The following is a 17,820-nucleotide window of genomic DNA, read 5'->3' as shown; positions in this document are numbered from 1 at the left end:
AAGTCTGCTGATGGGACGGGTCCTGTTTTCTCCGTGGTCCAGTGGCAGCAGCAACAGAAGGTCTTGTCCAGTCGTGTCCAGTCGAAATCGGAAGTGGATGGGGGGAAAAAAGGTAGGCTTGTACCCCATTTACTCTCCAATTCCCTAACTCGGGTATGGAGGTCGGACTGCCACAGTTGAAATGGCGGTAAGGCACATCCATCTTCGGAGGTAAAGATGACTAGTGTCCCACCGCCAGCCCCTATTCTCAATGCCGCTGTCGAGTCAGCAGGACTCCGGGCACTATTTATCTTATGGGTCCTGCCAACATCTAAATCGGGCAGGCGGACTGCCAAGGCGATAGATGGGTTTTCTGACGAAAAACTGGCAGTGGGACAGTTACCGCTAAGATCTAAATCAGGCCCAAAGATTGTTTTTTTTTATTCACCAAAAAGCATATAATAATTATAACAATGTTTTCTCTTAGTGATAAATCCACTCAAACTGAAGCTGAACAACAACATACATATGTGGTAAGTTACTTTCACACTACTGTTTTTTTTTATTTTTTTAAACAAATCTTTCTAGTCACCTAAGATTATATGTTTTTGTTTTACTTTTAGGGATCCTGAAAATAACTTGTTGCAGAATTTAAAAGATGTATTGGAAGTTGATTTTCCGTCTCGTTCTACCATTGAAAAGGCAGTAAGTTAGACTTTTATCACGTTATCTTTTTGATTAGTAAACTATGCACGGCCATGTTTTTCTGATATTAGCAATGTTGAATAAATAAGCAAATATTTGTCTTTGAAAATGATTTTAAATTATTTGAAGGACAATAAAGGTCAATAATCTAAAGATCAAACTATTTTTATGGCAGATCTTTCCAATCTTATTGCTTTCACAGGACGTCTATAATTGACCAGTTCTGGGTTCTTTCTTTAAAAAAAAAAGTAGATTGCCTTTTTTCTGACCCATCCAACTACAATCTGCTTTTAATTAGGCAGTGTTTGGGGGGAAAAAACATTGCAAACTTGTTTTTATCATACGTTTACCGGCCCTAATTGTTCCATTTCATAGATTCAATGTGGTTTATCAGCTGATCCTAGTTTTCAGAACATGGAGAAGGAAACTGAAATAGGCTTTAAGTGGCTTGGGGCTTTATGATCCCCAGCATAATTTATTGTGACCTGAAAGCATAGACCTGTCAAAATGTATAGGAACAGGTAAACAAATATGGATTTGTTCGGAGTGCCAAGTGGATACACGTTTCCTTTTTTGTCAGTAATTCGTGACATGGAAAATAATCTAATAAAATCAAACTGTTCTTTCCTCTTCAAAGACATTTATATCAATACGTTTTACTCTGGAATTCGCACCCCTGTTTTCTTATTTAGTGCAAGGGAGTGGACCTGTACTGCAGAGCTAACTGCATCTTGGGACTGGGCAACCGAGAGCAGAGTTTATCGGCCCAGGGGACAGAGCCGTGCTGGAAAGGTCACAAGTTTTTCTCAATGTAGTTAAGTCTTAGAGACTGAGACTGGAAGCACACCCTCATAGGTACTATGAAGAAAGGAAAATTCTGTCCTGTTATTTGAACATGATGAGAGAGGAGACTTTTTGTTATTTGAGTGGAGCTTTGCCTTGGCTGCCATTTGTGAAAAATTACCTCGTTATATTTTTATATGGGGTAGCCCTGATAACTATAGTATCACATGGCATAAAGAAGATTTATAATTGCTTTCTTGAGATTGTATGCCCATTGCATAGTTGCACGTGAGCTGTTTTAAAATAGATAATACATTTGGTAGAGCGCCCAGAAAAGATAAAGCAGATCAATCTAATTATACTGTTCTTCCTCGTTAGATGAAAGTATAGAATGTGCATCCTAGGTTTCATCTGAGCTGTGGGTGGTGCTACATCAGAACAGGTTTACGATCTTACCCGCCCAAGCCATTGTCATTCTCACGTGCACAACTATGCAATAGAGTGACTAATGTCCGGTGCACACATTTCTGGGGCTTAAGAGGAGTTTAGCGAGACAGTACTCTTGAACAGTTTAGTCCTGCAGGTGAGGCATTAGGATAGAGCGACAGTTATCAAGTAGGATTGGGTCTACTTTGTTTTTTAATATGACAAGTCTTAAACATCCTTTTTTTAATGATACCTGAACCTCTCCTTTGGCTTGTGAGGTATCGGTTATATTAAGCCAATGTAGTAGGAGAGATTTGCAAGTGGACTTTGCTATATGAGGGGACATATGGTCCAAAAGGTAATTAGATCGTGTAATGTACACAACTATACTCTCTAAGGATTCCTAACCTATGTCGGGGAAAAATACAGTTGATACTAGGGAGTTTAGATGTGAGATTTATTACATTAGTGAATTGTTGTGAGAGGTTTGCTGCTATGTCCTCTGTGATGTTTCATCATAGAGGTAGTTTGATAGTTCTGTACAGCATTCTGTGGACACAACAGAAATATATTGTTCCTTTGATTTGAGCATAGATTATTGAACACAAATTCTTTAGATTATTCTTGGCTTGGTTACTTGGTTCGCTAAAAAGAAGAAGAAATCATCTTTCTCGGAGTTTTAATAGGCTTAGTACCAACCAGACGTTTTTCTAATACTCAATCTGGTTCTTTGGTGAGAATCTATCAAGTTCAGCATTTCTATTATATGGCAGTCGCCACTAGGTAGTTATAATTAGGACCTAGTGAAGTGAAGAGTCCCACGAAAGCGTTGAAGTGAAGTAGACTTTAATATTAGGTAGACAAGTTTTAAGTTACAAAAGTAGTGCAAAAAGGGCACAGAGGGAAGAGAAGACGTTCACCTCAGTCCGTTGGTATCATGTGGAATGCCGAGACGTCAGCAAGCTGTGTCAAAGGATTCCACATGACACAACGTCATTCTATGCCACATCACAACATCTCCTCCCTTTCTTTAATTTAACATTGTTCTTAATACATTAGAAAAATAAAACAATACTATTAATATAAACAAAAGCGTATTACTGAAATTGGAACAAGAGTAACTACAAACAACACCTAATGAACTAATCAACATGAAAAGTAACAACCTACTAAATAAAAGATACACATATATCACTTTCACGACATAACATAATCATGAAATTTAACAGGTTTGCAGCGTTGCCGCTTATCCTTCTCAAAAGTTTTGTGTACACTCTTCCTCATACATTCAGGAAAATTACTAGAGTCAACTTCTTCTCCATTGGAATGATTGGACAACTTGTGATTACTTCCAGACTCACTTCTAGAATGAACACTGGGATCTAACGCCAAACGTGAGACACCCCACCAATTCCCATCAGCCAGCCTAGCTGCATTTTTACGTAGCTCTAGAATTTGCTGAGGTTCTCTAAATTTTGACAAGCCTTTCTTGACTAATAAAGGATCTTTAACTCTTACCCAATCTCCAACCCGAAGATCATGATATTTTTTCCTTAACGGTAATGCCTTCAACCTTCGCTTTCCCATTACATCAGAATTATCTTTTGCAATTTGCCACTCCCTCTTAAGATCACACCCCTCATGAAATAAATCAATTATCCAAAAGGGACATAATTCTGTTGTCGCAATTCTCCCCCTCATTAACTCAAAAGGAGTCTTACCAGTAGCAACATGAGGTGTAGTACGATGAGACCAGATCAATTCTTTAATAGCTTGTCCAACAGGCATATTGTTCCTAAGGGTTGCTTGTATACAATCCACAAGTACACGATTGAAACGTTCAACACCATTACTCTGGGGATTATAGAGAGGAGTTTTGACGTGTTTAATGCCACATCTGTGCAGGAATTGACACATTTCTGTGGAAACAAACTGAACCCCATTATCGGTCATTATTTGTTCAGGCAAACCTTCACGGCTAAAGACTTCTTTCAGACATTTAATAACACTTTGAGTGGTAGGAACCCTGATAGGCAAAACCTCAACCCACCTGGAAAGCTGATCCACTATAACCATGAAAGCCAGGCGAAGTGTCCTTCTTCTATTTCCGTAAGGGAGCAAATGACGTGAAAACAAAGCAGCGTTGTTTCAATATTGGTGGTGACTCGAAGGAAGAAGAGACACAAACCCGTCTGAAATACCATTTAACACAAGGTAGGGAACAACCTTGTGCCGTGCACGCACGTTGAAAAGCGTCTTCAGGTACACGCGCGCTAAAATACTCGCATCTCCGGACACGACCTCAAACACCTGTGCTGCGCGTCTTCAGACATACGCGCTGAAGGTGCTCGCATCTCCAGACACGAGCTAAAGCACCTGTGCCTCGCGCAGCTAACGCGCGCTGCGAAGCACCCGCTGGAAATACCGTTATGCTAACGGTATTTTCCTTAGTGCCCTCTGTGCCCTCAAATACATTCAGGATCGCAGCGATGAAGGAGACATAAAAAAAACAATCCCGGAGGTGCTGTAAAATATGTTCCACATTAATCACTGAAGTCTTCTTAGAAAAAAAACCACACAGCTGGAAATGGGCTCGTCATGGACCTGAATCTCGTCGCCAATCTTGAAGTGAAGAGTCCCACGAAAGCGTTGAAGTGAAGCAGACTTTAATATTAGGTAGACAAGTTTTAAGTTACAAAAGTAGTGCAAAAAGGGCACAGAGGGAAGAGAAGACGTTCACCTCAGTCCGTTGGTATCATGTGGAATGCCGAGACATCAGCAAGCTGTGTCAGAGGATTCCACATGACACAACGGCATTCTATGCCACATCACAACACCTAGTTTCTATAGACTTTTGTTTTTGTTGCTAATAACTTTGGCACTGTTTGATGAATCTTCACAAAACTTTCCTAGAAAATACGATGCCCCCTTCAGTCTCTGTCTGGAAAGTTTTGGGGTGATTTGTCAAATGGGGGCAGAGAAAAAGGGTTGGCCCCAAATAGCTTTTTCTTCTTGCATTTTTCCATAGGTATTTTGAAAAAGAATAGCACCCGAACCACTGGACGGAATCACACCAAATTTGGCAGAAAGGTAGCTCTTGGTCTAGGAAGCGGCCTTTTTGTTTTTTGGTGTAAATCCGTTTAGTAGTTTTAAGATATTAAAGGAAATTCAAATTTGTACATATAAGGATGTGAAACCTCCGTAAATCCTCCTGATCTTGTGCTGAGATCTGATTGGCTTCCTTTAATAAGGAAATGTTGGCAGCAATGTTTGAAAAGATTTTATTTTTAAAAAGGGGCCAGGGTAGGGACACCCTGAGCCTTTCGCTTTGGTCCCAGAGGGACCCCATCAGATAAAAAAAAAAAAAAAAAAAAAAAAAAAAGCTAATTTGCTTTTTGAATTATCAACACAAATCATGGCGGATCCGCAGGAACAATCAAAATTATTATTTTTTGTATTTTGTTTTTTATTTAAAAAACACAGGCTCCTGAGCTTGTTTCAGTGAAGCGCCTAGGTGGGCCAGGTCAAGGGCATTTACATTTTGAATGCCCCCTTCCCACAGCCCCGGAGACTGCCATCTCCGCAGGGCACAATTACAGATGAAATGCAGGGGAAGGGGGCTTGACACCTCCCGCAGCTCCGGGGACTGCCACCTTGCTGGGTCACAATTTATAATCCTGTTGGAAAACAGATGAAAATATTGCTCCTGCAAGTAGGGAGCTGCTATTTAAACAGCTCCCTGTGTGTTGAAGTAATGCTGGCTCCCACAGGATGTGGGGAGCCAGCTAGGACCAGGGGGACCTGGAAGCTCCCCCCGTAGTCCAGTCAACCTCTCCCTCTCTCCCTATCTTTCATCCCATAAAGGGATGGAAGAGAGAGAGAGATTGTCATTGCAACGGTCTCTCCATACAATGACTTCAAAGAGTCAGACTAGCAAGATGTTTGGTACAAATGTTATAGTTATGTTTGGATGCAGAGGGGAACAGAGTCACTTCTGGGCTAATGGTCAAGGTCTTGTGCTGTCACTCAATAGGCTGAAGGTTCAAATCCTAGTATCGCTTGGCAGTGTGTTTGTTTATTTACTAGTGTTTTGAGTGTTAAACCTTCCTAGTAATGGAGCATACATGTTTCTTTTCAATCGCATGCGTGGGTTGACTGTCGTAGGTATGTCTGGAGGCATCACAGTAAGAAGTCACCTAAAAGATTAAGTTACAGATCTTCACACTGGAAGTTGAGGGTTCTACTCCATGTGTGTCCATGGTCATTTTCCTTCTTTAATTTCTTTTAATCTTCAAAGGTTTAAGGTTCATACTGAAAGGTGATCTCACTCTTTTTAATTGACACATAGATTTTTCTTTTCAATTTGTCCAGGTATATCTCATCCTAAGTATGTCATACATCAAAGCCTAAAAAACTCTATCTCTTGCCATCCCACTCTTTCTCTCTCTCTCAATTTATCTTTCAATCTCTTTCTCCCACTCAGACCCTTACACACCTATTCAGACCCACTCAGACACTCACACACCCACTCACAGCCCCACTCCCACTCACAGACCCACTTAGATGAAAACATTGCTCCTAAAGCCATGTGCAGCACGGGGTTGGGTGGTTATATGAGGTAAATAGGGCCTGGTCACAGGCCAGGCTTTGCGGCCAACCTCACTCCATGCACAGCCGAAGGCCGTAGGCAGCAGTGGTTGGATTAACGTATAGTAATAAAAATTACTTTACGTTAAAAAAAAAAAATAGAAATTCACTCAAAAAAAAACAAAAGGTTACAGGGACGTTATAGTTAGGAAATAGAATTTAAAAAAACCATAAAAATTCACTTAAAAAACCCAAAGGTTACAGGGAAGTTCTAGTCAGACTCAAATTTGAAACATACAAAACCATAGAAATTCACCTGTTCTCTCAAGTAACTATAACTCGTGCCCTAAGGTAACTATAACTCATACCCTCGCCATGCACTGCTAATTTCCCCACAAATTACAGCATTCATGGCATCTTTGATAACATCATTGATAATATCAATGTAATATTTGCTGTACAATTTTTGATGAAAAAACTATGCATGTTGGGGCTGCGAGTTATGGTTACTTTAGGGCATGAGTTATAGTTACTTGAGATAACTCTAAAAGGTGAATACATGAACCCAGAAACATGTGTCTAGAGATGCTTGAAAAAATAAGGCCCGAAATGATGAAAATATCAAATAATTCTCTGTAAGTTGCTGACTTTGCTACATTCCATAATGACCTGTTGTGAGTGCGATTTTGTTTAGGACAACTCTTTTTGGTACAAATTAAACGGCCTGTCCAGCCGTGAAGGCAGCACCATTGCATAAAGGAGCAGATCTATGTGTGACTTTATGGATGGTCACTTTCAGAGTAGCAGGTTGGAACATTGACAGCAAAAACGATTTTCTTACTTTGAAATTGCCCACTGGGGTAATGAACTGTGTTTTATTATTTTGTTTGGCTTCAGCAACCCACTAGGGATATAGTTTTAAAATGTGCAGGACAGCCCTTACCCAGGATGCACTTTGCTGCTCACTTGAGGTCCACTGGGACAGAACTGGCATTCAACTGGTATCAGGTGCCTGCAATTAAATCTGATGAGCAGCCAGGCAGTTGGCCTTTGAAAAATGAAGGAAATGTTTGTTCTCTGCTGATGAAGGGATGAACCCAGAAACATGTGTCCTGAGATGCTTGAAAACATAAGGCCTAAAATGATGAAAATGACAAAGAATTCTCCATAAGTTGCTGACTTTGCTATGTTCCATAATGACCTGTTGTGAGTGAGCTTTCGTTCAGGACTCAGGACAACTCTTTTTGGTGTGTGTATATATGTGTGTGTGTGTGTGTATATATATATAATATATATAATATATATATATATATATATATATATATATATATATAATGTTACCCTGTAGACATCTGTTTGTGGCATGAAGTGCTGTAGATTCACATTATTTGCATTAGTCCGCCATCTGGTGTTGGGCTATGTGCTACAAGTTGTTTTTCTTCAAAGAAGTTTTTGGGGTCACGAGATCGAACTCTTCCTCTCGGTGATAGTGCACCTGGCATCAAGTCCTTTGCATATATTTTTAGCTTGCAGGAGGGTGAAGTATAGAGTGTAAAAGTTGTATATGTACATATAATGTAAAGAAATTAGATGTCCATGCAATGTATATACATATATACAATATATAATAGTACAACAGCCACAGGCTTCCGGGGAGGAGGGAGGGCGCATGTGAATCTATAGCACTACATGCCACGAACAGATGTCTACTGGGTAAATAACGTTTTCCGTTCAATTACATGTATAGCGTAGATACACATGCTTTGCATTGACTGTAAAGCAGTCCCCTCCCTAAAATAAGCGGTGGCTAGCCTTTAGGTGCCGTAGTAGTTTAAAATAGTGTTCTAAGCACTGCTTGTCCAACATTTGCATGTTGGCGAGTTAATACATCCACACAGTAGTGGTTAGTAAATATGTGTGGGTTAGACCATGTGGCTGCTTTACATATGTCTGCCATTGGTATATTGCCTAAGAATGCCTTTAAAGCCCCTTTTGTCCTAGTGGAATGAGCTATAGGAGTTACTGGTAACTGTCTTTTAGCTTTAAGATAGCAGGTTTGCATACATTCGATTATCCGTCGTTCTAATCCATATTTTCAAATAGGATTTTCTTTGTGGGGCTGTTGAAAAGCCACAAAAAGTTGCTTGGATTTTCTGGTATTTTTTGTTCCATCCATATAGTACATGAGAGCTCTTTCAACATCAAGGGTGTGAAGAGCACTTTCAGCAACTGAATCTGGCTGTGGAAAGAAGACTGGCAATTGTACTGACTGATACGAAAAGGTGAAACCACCTTTGGTAGGAATTTTGGGTTTTTCCTAATAACTATTTTGTTTTTGTGAATTTGAAAGAAAGGTTCCTCTAAAGTGAATGCCTGAATTTCACTAACTCTCCTTAGAAGTGATTGCTACCAAAAAGGCAACCTTCCATGATAAAAATCGAAGAGGGCAAGAATGCATGGGTTCAAAAGGTGGCCCCATAAGTCTGGTGAGGACAATATTAAGATTCCACACAGGGGCTGGTGGAGCTCTAGGTGGAATAACCCTTTTAAGACCCTCCATAAAAGCCTTTATAACAGGAATCCTAAAGAGGGAAGTATGTTGTCTGTTTTGGAGGTAAGCAGCTATTGCTGTTAAATGGATTCTAATAGAGGAATATGCGAGGTTTGCTTTTTATAAATGTAACAAATAGCAAACAATATCCTGAACTGATGCTTTAAGTGAGTCAATATTTTAGGCTGACAATGGTAGACAAAATGCTTCCATTTTGCTGCTTAACACTGTCTAGTTGTAGGTTTGTGTGCTTCTTTTAGAATATCCATACATTCTGATGAAAGTTGTAAGTAGCCAAACTCTATGACTTTAGGAGCCAAATTGCCAGGTTGAATATACTGGGATTTGAACATCTGATTTGACCTCTCCTTTGAGTCAATAGGTCTGGTCTGTTTGGTAGTTTGTGATGTGGTACTACAGACTGGTCCAATCGTGTTGTGTACCTATGTTAAAGTGCCCACGTGGGAGCTAGGAATATCATGGTCAGTGAGGTTTGATTCATCTTTTTGATCAGAAATGAAATTAGTGGGAGAGGTGGAAAAGTGTAAGCAAATATCCCTGACCAGTTCATCCATAGAGCATTGTCCTTGGATTGAGGGTGTGGGTATCTGGATGCGAAGCTTTGCCATTTTATGTTTTCTTTTGTGGCGAAAAGGTCTATTTCTGGTGTTCCCTTAATTTAGAAGTATTGTTGAATCACCTGTGGGTGTATTTCCCATTCGTGTACTTGTTTTTGCGTCTTGCTTAAGCGGTCCGCTAGTTGATTGTGTATCCCTGAGATATACTCTGCCACTAATTGATTGCGATTGTGAATTGCCCATTTCCAAATTGTCTGTGCTAGAAGGGACAATTGTGATGAATGTGTCCCCCCCTGTTTTTGCAGATAATACATTGTGGTCATATTGTCTGTCCTTATTAATACTATTTTGTGTGTGATTTGTAGTTCAAAAGCTTTGACTGCTAGGAATACTGATAGCAATTCCAAGTGGTTTATGTGATATGATAAGTTTGTTGGATTGAGTTCCATTCCCCTCTGTATAGTGAGGCTGTTGAGATGAGCTCCCCAACCTATCATTGATGCATCTGATGTGATGATGGTCTGAGGCACAGGGTCCCGAAAGGGCCTTCTTTTTGATAGGTTGGTGGAATTCTACCATTGTAGAGAGTGGTGAGTTTGGCGGTCCAACAACACTAGATCCTGAATTTGACCGTGTCCCTGAGACCATTGTTGAGAGAGACATTGTGGTAGTGATTTCATGTGGAGTCTTGCATTGGATAATATTGCTATGCATGAAGCCATCATCCCTGATAGTTTCATCACCAACTTTACTGTATAATTGTGGTTGTATTGTAGTTGCAAAATGAGATTGTGAAATGTTTGAATCCTGACTGGGTTTGGGTATACCAATGCTGTTTGAGTATTTAGAATTGCCCCTAAATACGGTTGTATCTGTGATGGTTGCAGGTGAGGAGATTTTTGTTAATTGATTGTGAATCCTAGATTGTGTATGATGTTTATGGTGGAATGAGTATGTTGTTGACAAATTTGAAGTGTGCTGGCTTTTATAAGCCAGTTGTCGAAATATGGGAAGACATGTATGTGTTGTCTCCTGAGGAACGCTGCAACCACAGCTAAACATTTGGTGAACGGCCTTGATGCTGTTGTTACCCTGAAATGGCAGCACTTTGAACTGGTAGTGCTTTCCTACTACAAAAAATCTTAGATACTCTTGATGTGCTGGATGTCTGGGAATGTGGAAATAAGCATCCTAGCGTTCTAATGTTGTCATGTAATCTTGTTTTTGTAATAGGGGAATGACGTCCTGTAAAGTTACCATATGGAAGTGTTCTGACCGTATGTATAGATTTAGGGGCCTGAGATCCAACATTGGTCTGTGAGTACCATCTTTCTTAGATATGAGTAAGCATAGTGAGTATACTCTGGATCCTTGTTGAGATATAGGTACTGTTTCTATGGCTCCTTTGAGTAATAGTGACTGTACCTCTTGTTTCATCAGAATGAGATGTTCTTGAGTAAGTTTGTGTGAACGAGGAGGAATGTTTGGTGGCATGGAAATGAGTTCTAGATGGTAAATATGTTGGATAATTGAGAGAACCCACTGATCTGTAGTGATGTTGTGCCATTGTGCATAGAATTTTACCAGTCTTCCTCCCACAGGAGATGTGTGCTCTGTGGGAATGGTGAGAAAGTCACTGTTTATTTGATTGAGAGGAACCTCTGGAAGTGGACGGCTTACCTCTTCCTCTATTGTTGGATCCTCCATAAGAGCCTCTAAATGACCCGTTAGTGTAGAATTGTGAGGATTGTTTTTGTTGGGAAGTTGCTGTTTCTGAAGCTGATGCTCTGAAACCCCATCCAAACTATGGTCTACGAAAAATACCTCTGCTGGGTGTGGTATATAATGCACCCATCGCTTTGGCTGTCTCAGAGTCTTTTTAAAGTTTATCTATGGTTGTGTCAACCTCAGGGCCAAATAGATGTTGTCAGCGGGCATATTTAACACCAACTGTTTTATTTCAGGTTTGAACCCTGAACATCTTACCCAGGCATGTCTTCTAATAAGCACACTGGTGTTGATTGATCTAGCTGCTGTGTCAGCTGCATCCATAGCTGATATAATAGCATTATTAGATATTGCTTGTCCTTAATTTACTATCTGTTGTCCCCTATTCTGGTGTTCTGGAGGGGGGTACTGTAATAACTCTTCCACTTCATCCCAGTGGACCCTATCATACTGAGCCAAAAGAGCCTGTGAATTGGCTATCCTCCAATGATTTGCCGCTGGTGAAGCTACTTTTACCTGCTGCATATAGTTTCTTACTCTCCTTGTCTGGAGGAGGGGCATCTCATGTGGACTTACTGTTGGCCCCTTTTCTTGTTGCACCAAATACAATTGAGTCAGGTGGTAATTGAGTTTTTATAAACACTGGGTCTGAGGGTGCAGGTTTATATTTTTTATCTACTCTAAAAGTGATAATTCTGACCTTATGGGTTCCTGGAAAATATCAGAAGCATGTCTGAGAATTTCTGGAAGCATTGGAAAACATTGATATTCTGTGCAGGCGCTAGTGTGTTAAAAAAGGAAATCTTGTTCTATCTGATCTGTACGCATCTGCACATTATGATAGGCAGCAGCTCTGGCCACTACTTGATTTTTGTTTGCTTGAATCTTTTTATTTCATTTTCATAGAGAATTATAAATACATATCATCATGTACGTCAGTTACTGTATGGGAGTTAGATTTACACCATCTGGGGCATATCTTTTTTGTGTTCCTTTGCCCCTGAGTCAATTTGGTTGGTAGTAAATCCAGCATTTATTAGCAGTTAGGATACACAATCAAGGCTAACGTGGTGGTATAGTAGGATTGCGATATATCACAGGCCACCAGTTTACGCGACTGTTATCATCTTTTCAGTAGGTGGCTGTCACACACCGCACAGAAGAGGAGCTAAGATTCAGCATACATTTTGTATACAACAATACAGCAACATAACAGGAACCTTGGCTAGAGCCCGCTCCCCGGTCACCCACTCCACCCTTCTCCCTCCATATACCATTGCATCTTCACTGAGTCATTCAATCGAAGCACACCAACGCACCACCGCAAGACCCCATGCCGCTTGCTCGGTCCAGCCCTACCCTCCAGTGGGAGGGAGGGCTCGGCATGTCACCCAGTGGGGGCACTATCGATCCACCACACCTAACCAACCCAGCTCCCTGCCGCCAGCACGGTCACCGCATTTGTAGCATCTGTATCAGAACATTACTTCTGTTCCCGGCGTTCCTGCAACATCACATCCCAGATAGAGGCCAAGGGAAATTTATGTAGCCCCAAGGTGTCTTCCCTCTGCAGCGCCACACCCTCCGCCTCCACCCATATCGCAAACAACTTCCTCCATGCTTCTATCGAAGGGGGATGTGCAGATTTCCATCTTTTGGTGATGAGTCGCTTAGCCGTCAAGAAGCCCAGATCTAGAAATCTCATGGACGCCTTATCCTTTTTAGTTCTGGGGAAAAGGCCCAAGGTACATGCCTCCCACGTGATTAGCTGCAGGCATGCCGTGCAAGTCGATAGTTGTGCCGACACTGCACGCCAATATGTGGAGAAGTGTGGCACAATGGTTAGAGCGGCAGACCCTGATGCAGAGATCTGGCCCGGGACCAGGGTTCAATTCCCGCCTCAGCGGGTCTTGGGCTCAATTCCCTTGGGCCAGATAATTCTCGCCTCGGTGCCTAATCTAATTAATGGGACCCACTCTAACTCTGGGCAATAGCTTGCTTAATCTCCACAACGGCCCTGATAGCGCTTAGATGCCTGGCTTCACCCTGGGGGTGCCCAGGAGTGGGTGCCTCACAGGGAAAAGCCAGGAGGGGTTCCACAGCGGTATGTGTACAGCGCCTTGAGACCCTAACGGGTGAGTAGTGCGCTATACAAGTGCGAAGTTGACAGTTTATAAGTACCCAATGAGGGACAGAACCATAACATGTGCAACAAATCGGGCGCCACTAACGCGCAGCGAGGGCTTGCTGCATATCTGCGCTGAAATTATTGGTCAATCTTCAATGGCGTAAGGTACGCCCTATGGAGGATATAGAATTGGATTAGACGAAAGCGTGCATTACGCAGAATATTAATGTTCCTTTTCAAGGCAGCTTCCCATTCCTTTTCCGTACAGGGCCTATCCCGGTCACCTTCCCAGCCAGCCCACAGCGAGGCACAGGTGTGTACTCTGTGTGTTCGGAGTGCATCTGTGAGCCATCGTACTAGATGGCCACCACGCCCCACAGCATGCAAGTATTGTATCAAGAGGTGCATTGGTGGTTCAGCGGAAATGTCTCCCCAGTGCCGAGACAGTGATACTATCAGGGAGTTATAGAATAAGAACTGCCTCAGCGAGAGGTCTGCCTCCTCTAGTGTATCAAATAGGATTAGTACTCCCTCGATGTATTGGTCTCCCAGCATATGCAATTCTGCAGCGTGCCAAGGCTCCAGCTCCGCTAAAGTCGTACACGCATTCCACGCAGCGTGCCAAGTAGGGTCAGAGCCGGTGCATAAGAAGTGACTGCGTGTGTGAGGCGCAGACTCCTACGGTAACAATGGTGTGCCACATCTACCAGGAGCAAGTTTGGTGCTTTAGCTCGTGCAACCGGGTGGAGCAGATGCAACACCTCCAAGAGCGACCAGGGCTGTGTCCGTACTGCTGTGTCTGATAGCTGAAGTCCAGAAAGCCACTTGGCCACCCATTGCTGCTGAGAGGCCAGATAGTTGTGATCCATGTTAGGTACCGCTAGTCCGCCTTTTTCCAGTGGAGACTATAACTTTATTAGTGCCACCCTGCAGCGGCTTTTGTTCCAAATAAACTCCTTAATTCTGGACTCCAGTTCTCTGAAACATTTGGCCGGAACGTACAAAGGTAGGTTGGAGAAAGAGGAAAGCACACAGGGGAGGACCATCATTTTCAGAAGTGCTATTCGCCCCATCACAGGGAGCAGCAGCATCTGCCATAAAGTAATTTGGGCACAAATAGATGACACAGCTCGTTTGAGGTTTCCATCCCACAGGTCATCTGTCGTGTGGTATACATTAATGCACAAGTATCGAAACATCCTGGGCTACCAAGGGATGAGTACTCCTGATAGAGCGAGACCAGGGTCTACCCGATCGGGACTGAAAGGGAAAAGGCACGACTTCGCCCAATTGACACGCAACCCTGACATTATGGCAAAGCACTGCAGTATATCTGCAACTTCTCAGGAATATTGGAAATGTCCCTGAAATACAGGAGGAGATTGTCTGCATACAGGGACACAGTATGTCTACCATCCCCTAACGGGATATTCCAGGCTGTTCCTAGTGGGTGGAGTTCTGCTGCCAGGGGCTCTGTCGCCAATGAGAACAGCAGTGGGGAAAGAGGGCAACCCTGCTGAGTCCTCCTGCTGACCTCCGTTGGGTCCAAGATAGTTTAGCCAGTTCTAACCCTGAACTGCGGACACATTTACAGCAGCTTTACTAGTCTCAAAAAGCCTGGGCCAAAACCCAGCTGGTGCAGCACCGCAAACAGGAAGGGCTATTCCAGGGAGTCGAAGGCCTTCTCCAAGTCAAGCACCAGGCAATCCGCGCTAGGCCAGAGTACTTCATGACCCAGAACAGGTGTCTGATATTCAGGGAAGTGCTACGTGCCGGCACAAAGCCATTCTGGTCAGTATGGATCAGGTGAGGTACCAGAGGCGACCGCTGCATCTCTAACAGTTTATCCAGGATTTTATAGTCCATATTATGCATTTCCAAGGGTCTGTATGAACCCAGCTCCACTGGGTTTCTGCCCACTTTAGGGAGGGAAATCATCAGCGCTTCCCGTTGGGATGCTGTGATGGATTCTACTGACAGGACCTCTCCAAAGAGCCGCAGCAGGTGCGGTGCAATCATAGAGGAGTATGCCTTATAGAATTCTGACAGTAGGCCGTCGGGACCCGGGTTTTGCCAGTAGCCAATGCACGTATACTATCCTGTATCTCTGCTAACGGTAACGGCTCATCTAATTCCTCCCGCTGCTCCTCCGTGAGGCAGTGTAGCGGAAGCAGGGAAAAGTACTCTAAAGTTTGTAGGCTCTGCCAGCGCCCTCGACTGGTACAGGGTTGCATAGTAACGTGTCAGTTCCTCGTATATCTCGCCCTGGGTGTACTGCATATCACCGAACGTAGATCTAGAAAAGGGGTGCGCTCCTGCTCTTGACGAATCAACAATGCCAATAACCTGCCTGATCGATCAGCCGCAGCATGCATGCGTGCTGAATGAGCTGCATAATTGAGACAGTGTAACCTCACTTCCAGAAATAAGTGTTCTGTCTTCTTATCTGCTAGTGCGCGTGTCTCCAGAGAGTCCCGTCTGGTGCATTTTGTGTATTTTAACAGCGGTTTCTCCACTCCGGTTAAGTCGCACTCATTGGACTTACGCACGTTCGATTGTGTGCCCAGTCTGTGTCCTCGTATATAAACCTTGAACGCATCCCATTCAATGAGTCCAGCCGAGGCAGTACCAGCATTATGATCAAAATACTCAGCAATGGCTGTGCCAAGCCACGCCCTGAAGGGGGCATCCTCTGGCATCTCCGGCCGCAGCCGCAAGGTGGGAAATCCAAGGACAGATGCGTCCCACCTTATTTTTAGGAGTTGGGGATTCTGATCGGAGTGTGTGCGGCAAAGGTAATCCGTCTGTAACATTGCGGAGAACAGGTTCTCTCAACAAAGTACTCTGTAGAGTCTCTCACGTAGCTGGTGCAGGGCTGAGAAAATTAATAGACTCTCGCCTCGGCATTGCGCTGTCGCCATAAGTCCACCAGCTTCCAGTGCTGGAGCCACTCTCTGTCAACGTGCAGCAGCCACCATGGGCGTGGTAGGTAATTGTGGGAAGGACCTGTCAAGATCAGGGTCCAGGACACTATTAAAATCTCCTCCCACAAGCCACTGTAGATCGCTCCAGCGGGAGAGGACTCCAGACATTCTGTGGAGAAAAGAAGCCTGGTCCTTATTTGGTGCATGAACAGACCTCAGCAGCTGCGCGCTCCCTTCTAAGCGTCCATGCACAAACAAAAAATTGCCCTCTGTGTCCGCCTCCCATTCCTCCATCACAAACGGGGTGCCTGGCCTAATCCAAACAAGGGCCCCTCTAGCATATGAGCAGAAATGAGTCGCAAATAGTTGTCCCGGCCAGTGCCGTTGCAGCGTGGTGCCCTCCAACAGAGTGAGGTGAGTCTCCTGCATTAGCACTATGTGGATCTTAAGCCTCCTACGGTATGAATAAATTAAATACCTGCTCGCTGGCATGTGTATACCTCTTACTTTCCATGTGAGAACTTTGTTGGGAGCCATAGTTGGGTAATCGGAAGAAAGTCTCTGAGCACACTACTTCTCAAAGCAGCAAGCACTGTACAATATTCCACCAAGTCCCCAGGAGGGGGCTGGCCCGTCCCTCAGTCCGCAGCCACCCCACAGGTCGCCGCGCTAATGTAGGGGGTAGGGCCCCGTATGGCGGTATGTTAAGAGGAGAGGCAAGTCTAACCCAGGGACAGAGCGCATTTGGAAGCACGCAACACAACCCAAGTCATCAACGTTTCATGGCAAGGACAGTAAGTGTCAGAAAAATTTGCGCGCAGCACCATTATAGTTCTAAATCATGTCATCTGTCGTCTGAGGCATCACAGTAGGAAGGGTCATGGACCCAATGTCTGAGTGGTTTCCGGCAAAAGAATCACTGCCTCCATCAGAGTCATTGAGTTCTTTTTCAGTATCTGAAATAGTCATTGGCTCCCTGATAGCTGCTGCAGTCTGCAGCACGTGGATGATATGCTCTAAGTCAGGAGCATGGCCTTGTCACCCAGGGGATATTTTGCGGCGTCGGCAGCTCCTATGCCTGCGAAGTTTTGAGCTCCATCGCTCCTTCCGCTCTATCGTTTATTCTTGTTGGTTGACCAATCCCGCCAACTCCAGCAATTCCCTCGCCACTTCGGGACTGTCAAAAAAGCGTCTCTTCATCTACGTTGCAACTCTCAATCTGGCAGGAAAGAGAAGGGAGTATGTCAGGCAGAGTGCCCGCAGTTTACGCTTCACAGGTAAAAAGGACCCCCTCCGCCTTTGCATGGCAATGGTGTAGTCTGGAAACATCTCACTTTAGCATTGTCTACCTGAAGCGGGGCCGGGAGCGAGCTCACCACTCGCAGTATGGTGTCTCTGTCTACAAAATGTAAAAAGCAAAACAGGAATGGT

At 43.6% G+C, this 17,820-nt stretch overlaps 1 protein-coding gene across 2 annotated transcripts in view; it reads left to right on the top strand.

Annotated features, from left to right (window-relative positions):
• FANCL (FA complementation group L) overlaps nucleotides 1-17,820 on the top strand; it is a 304,454-nt gene that overhangs the window by 241,878 nt on the left and 44,756 nt on the right. For both annotated transcript variants that reach the window (XM_069234372.1, XM_069234373.1), the window contains exons 10-11: nucleotides 467-512; nucleotides 603-684. In XM_069234372.1, coding sequence (XP_069090473.1) covers nucleotides 467-512; nucleotides 603-684 — 128 coding nt within the window. The remainder of the gene's footprint in view (nucleotides 1-466; nucleotides 513-602; nucleotides 685-17,820) is intronic.

Source organism: Pleurodeles waltl, chromosome 5, assembly GCF_031143425.1.
Source record: "Pleurodeles waltl isolate 20211129_DDA chromosome 5, aPleWal1.hap1.20221129, whole genome shotgun sequence".
NCBI classification, from domain to species: Eukaryota; Metazoa; Chordata; class Amphibia; order Caudata; family Salamandridae; genus Pleurodeles; species Pleurodeles waltl.
The sequence above is the reverse complement of the archived record's forward strand: the minus strand, read 5'-3'. Positions and strand labels throughout refer to the sequence as shown.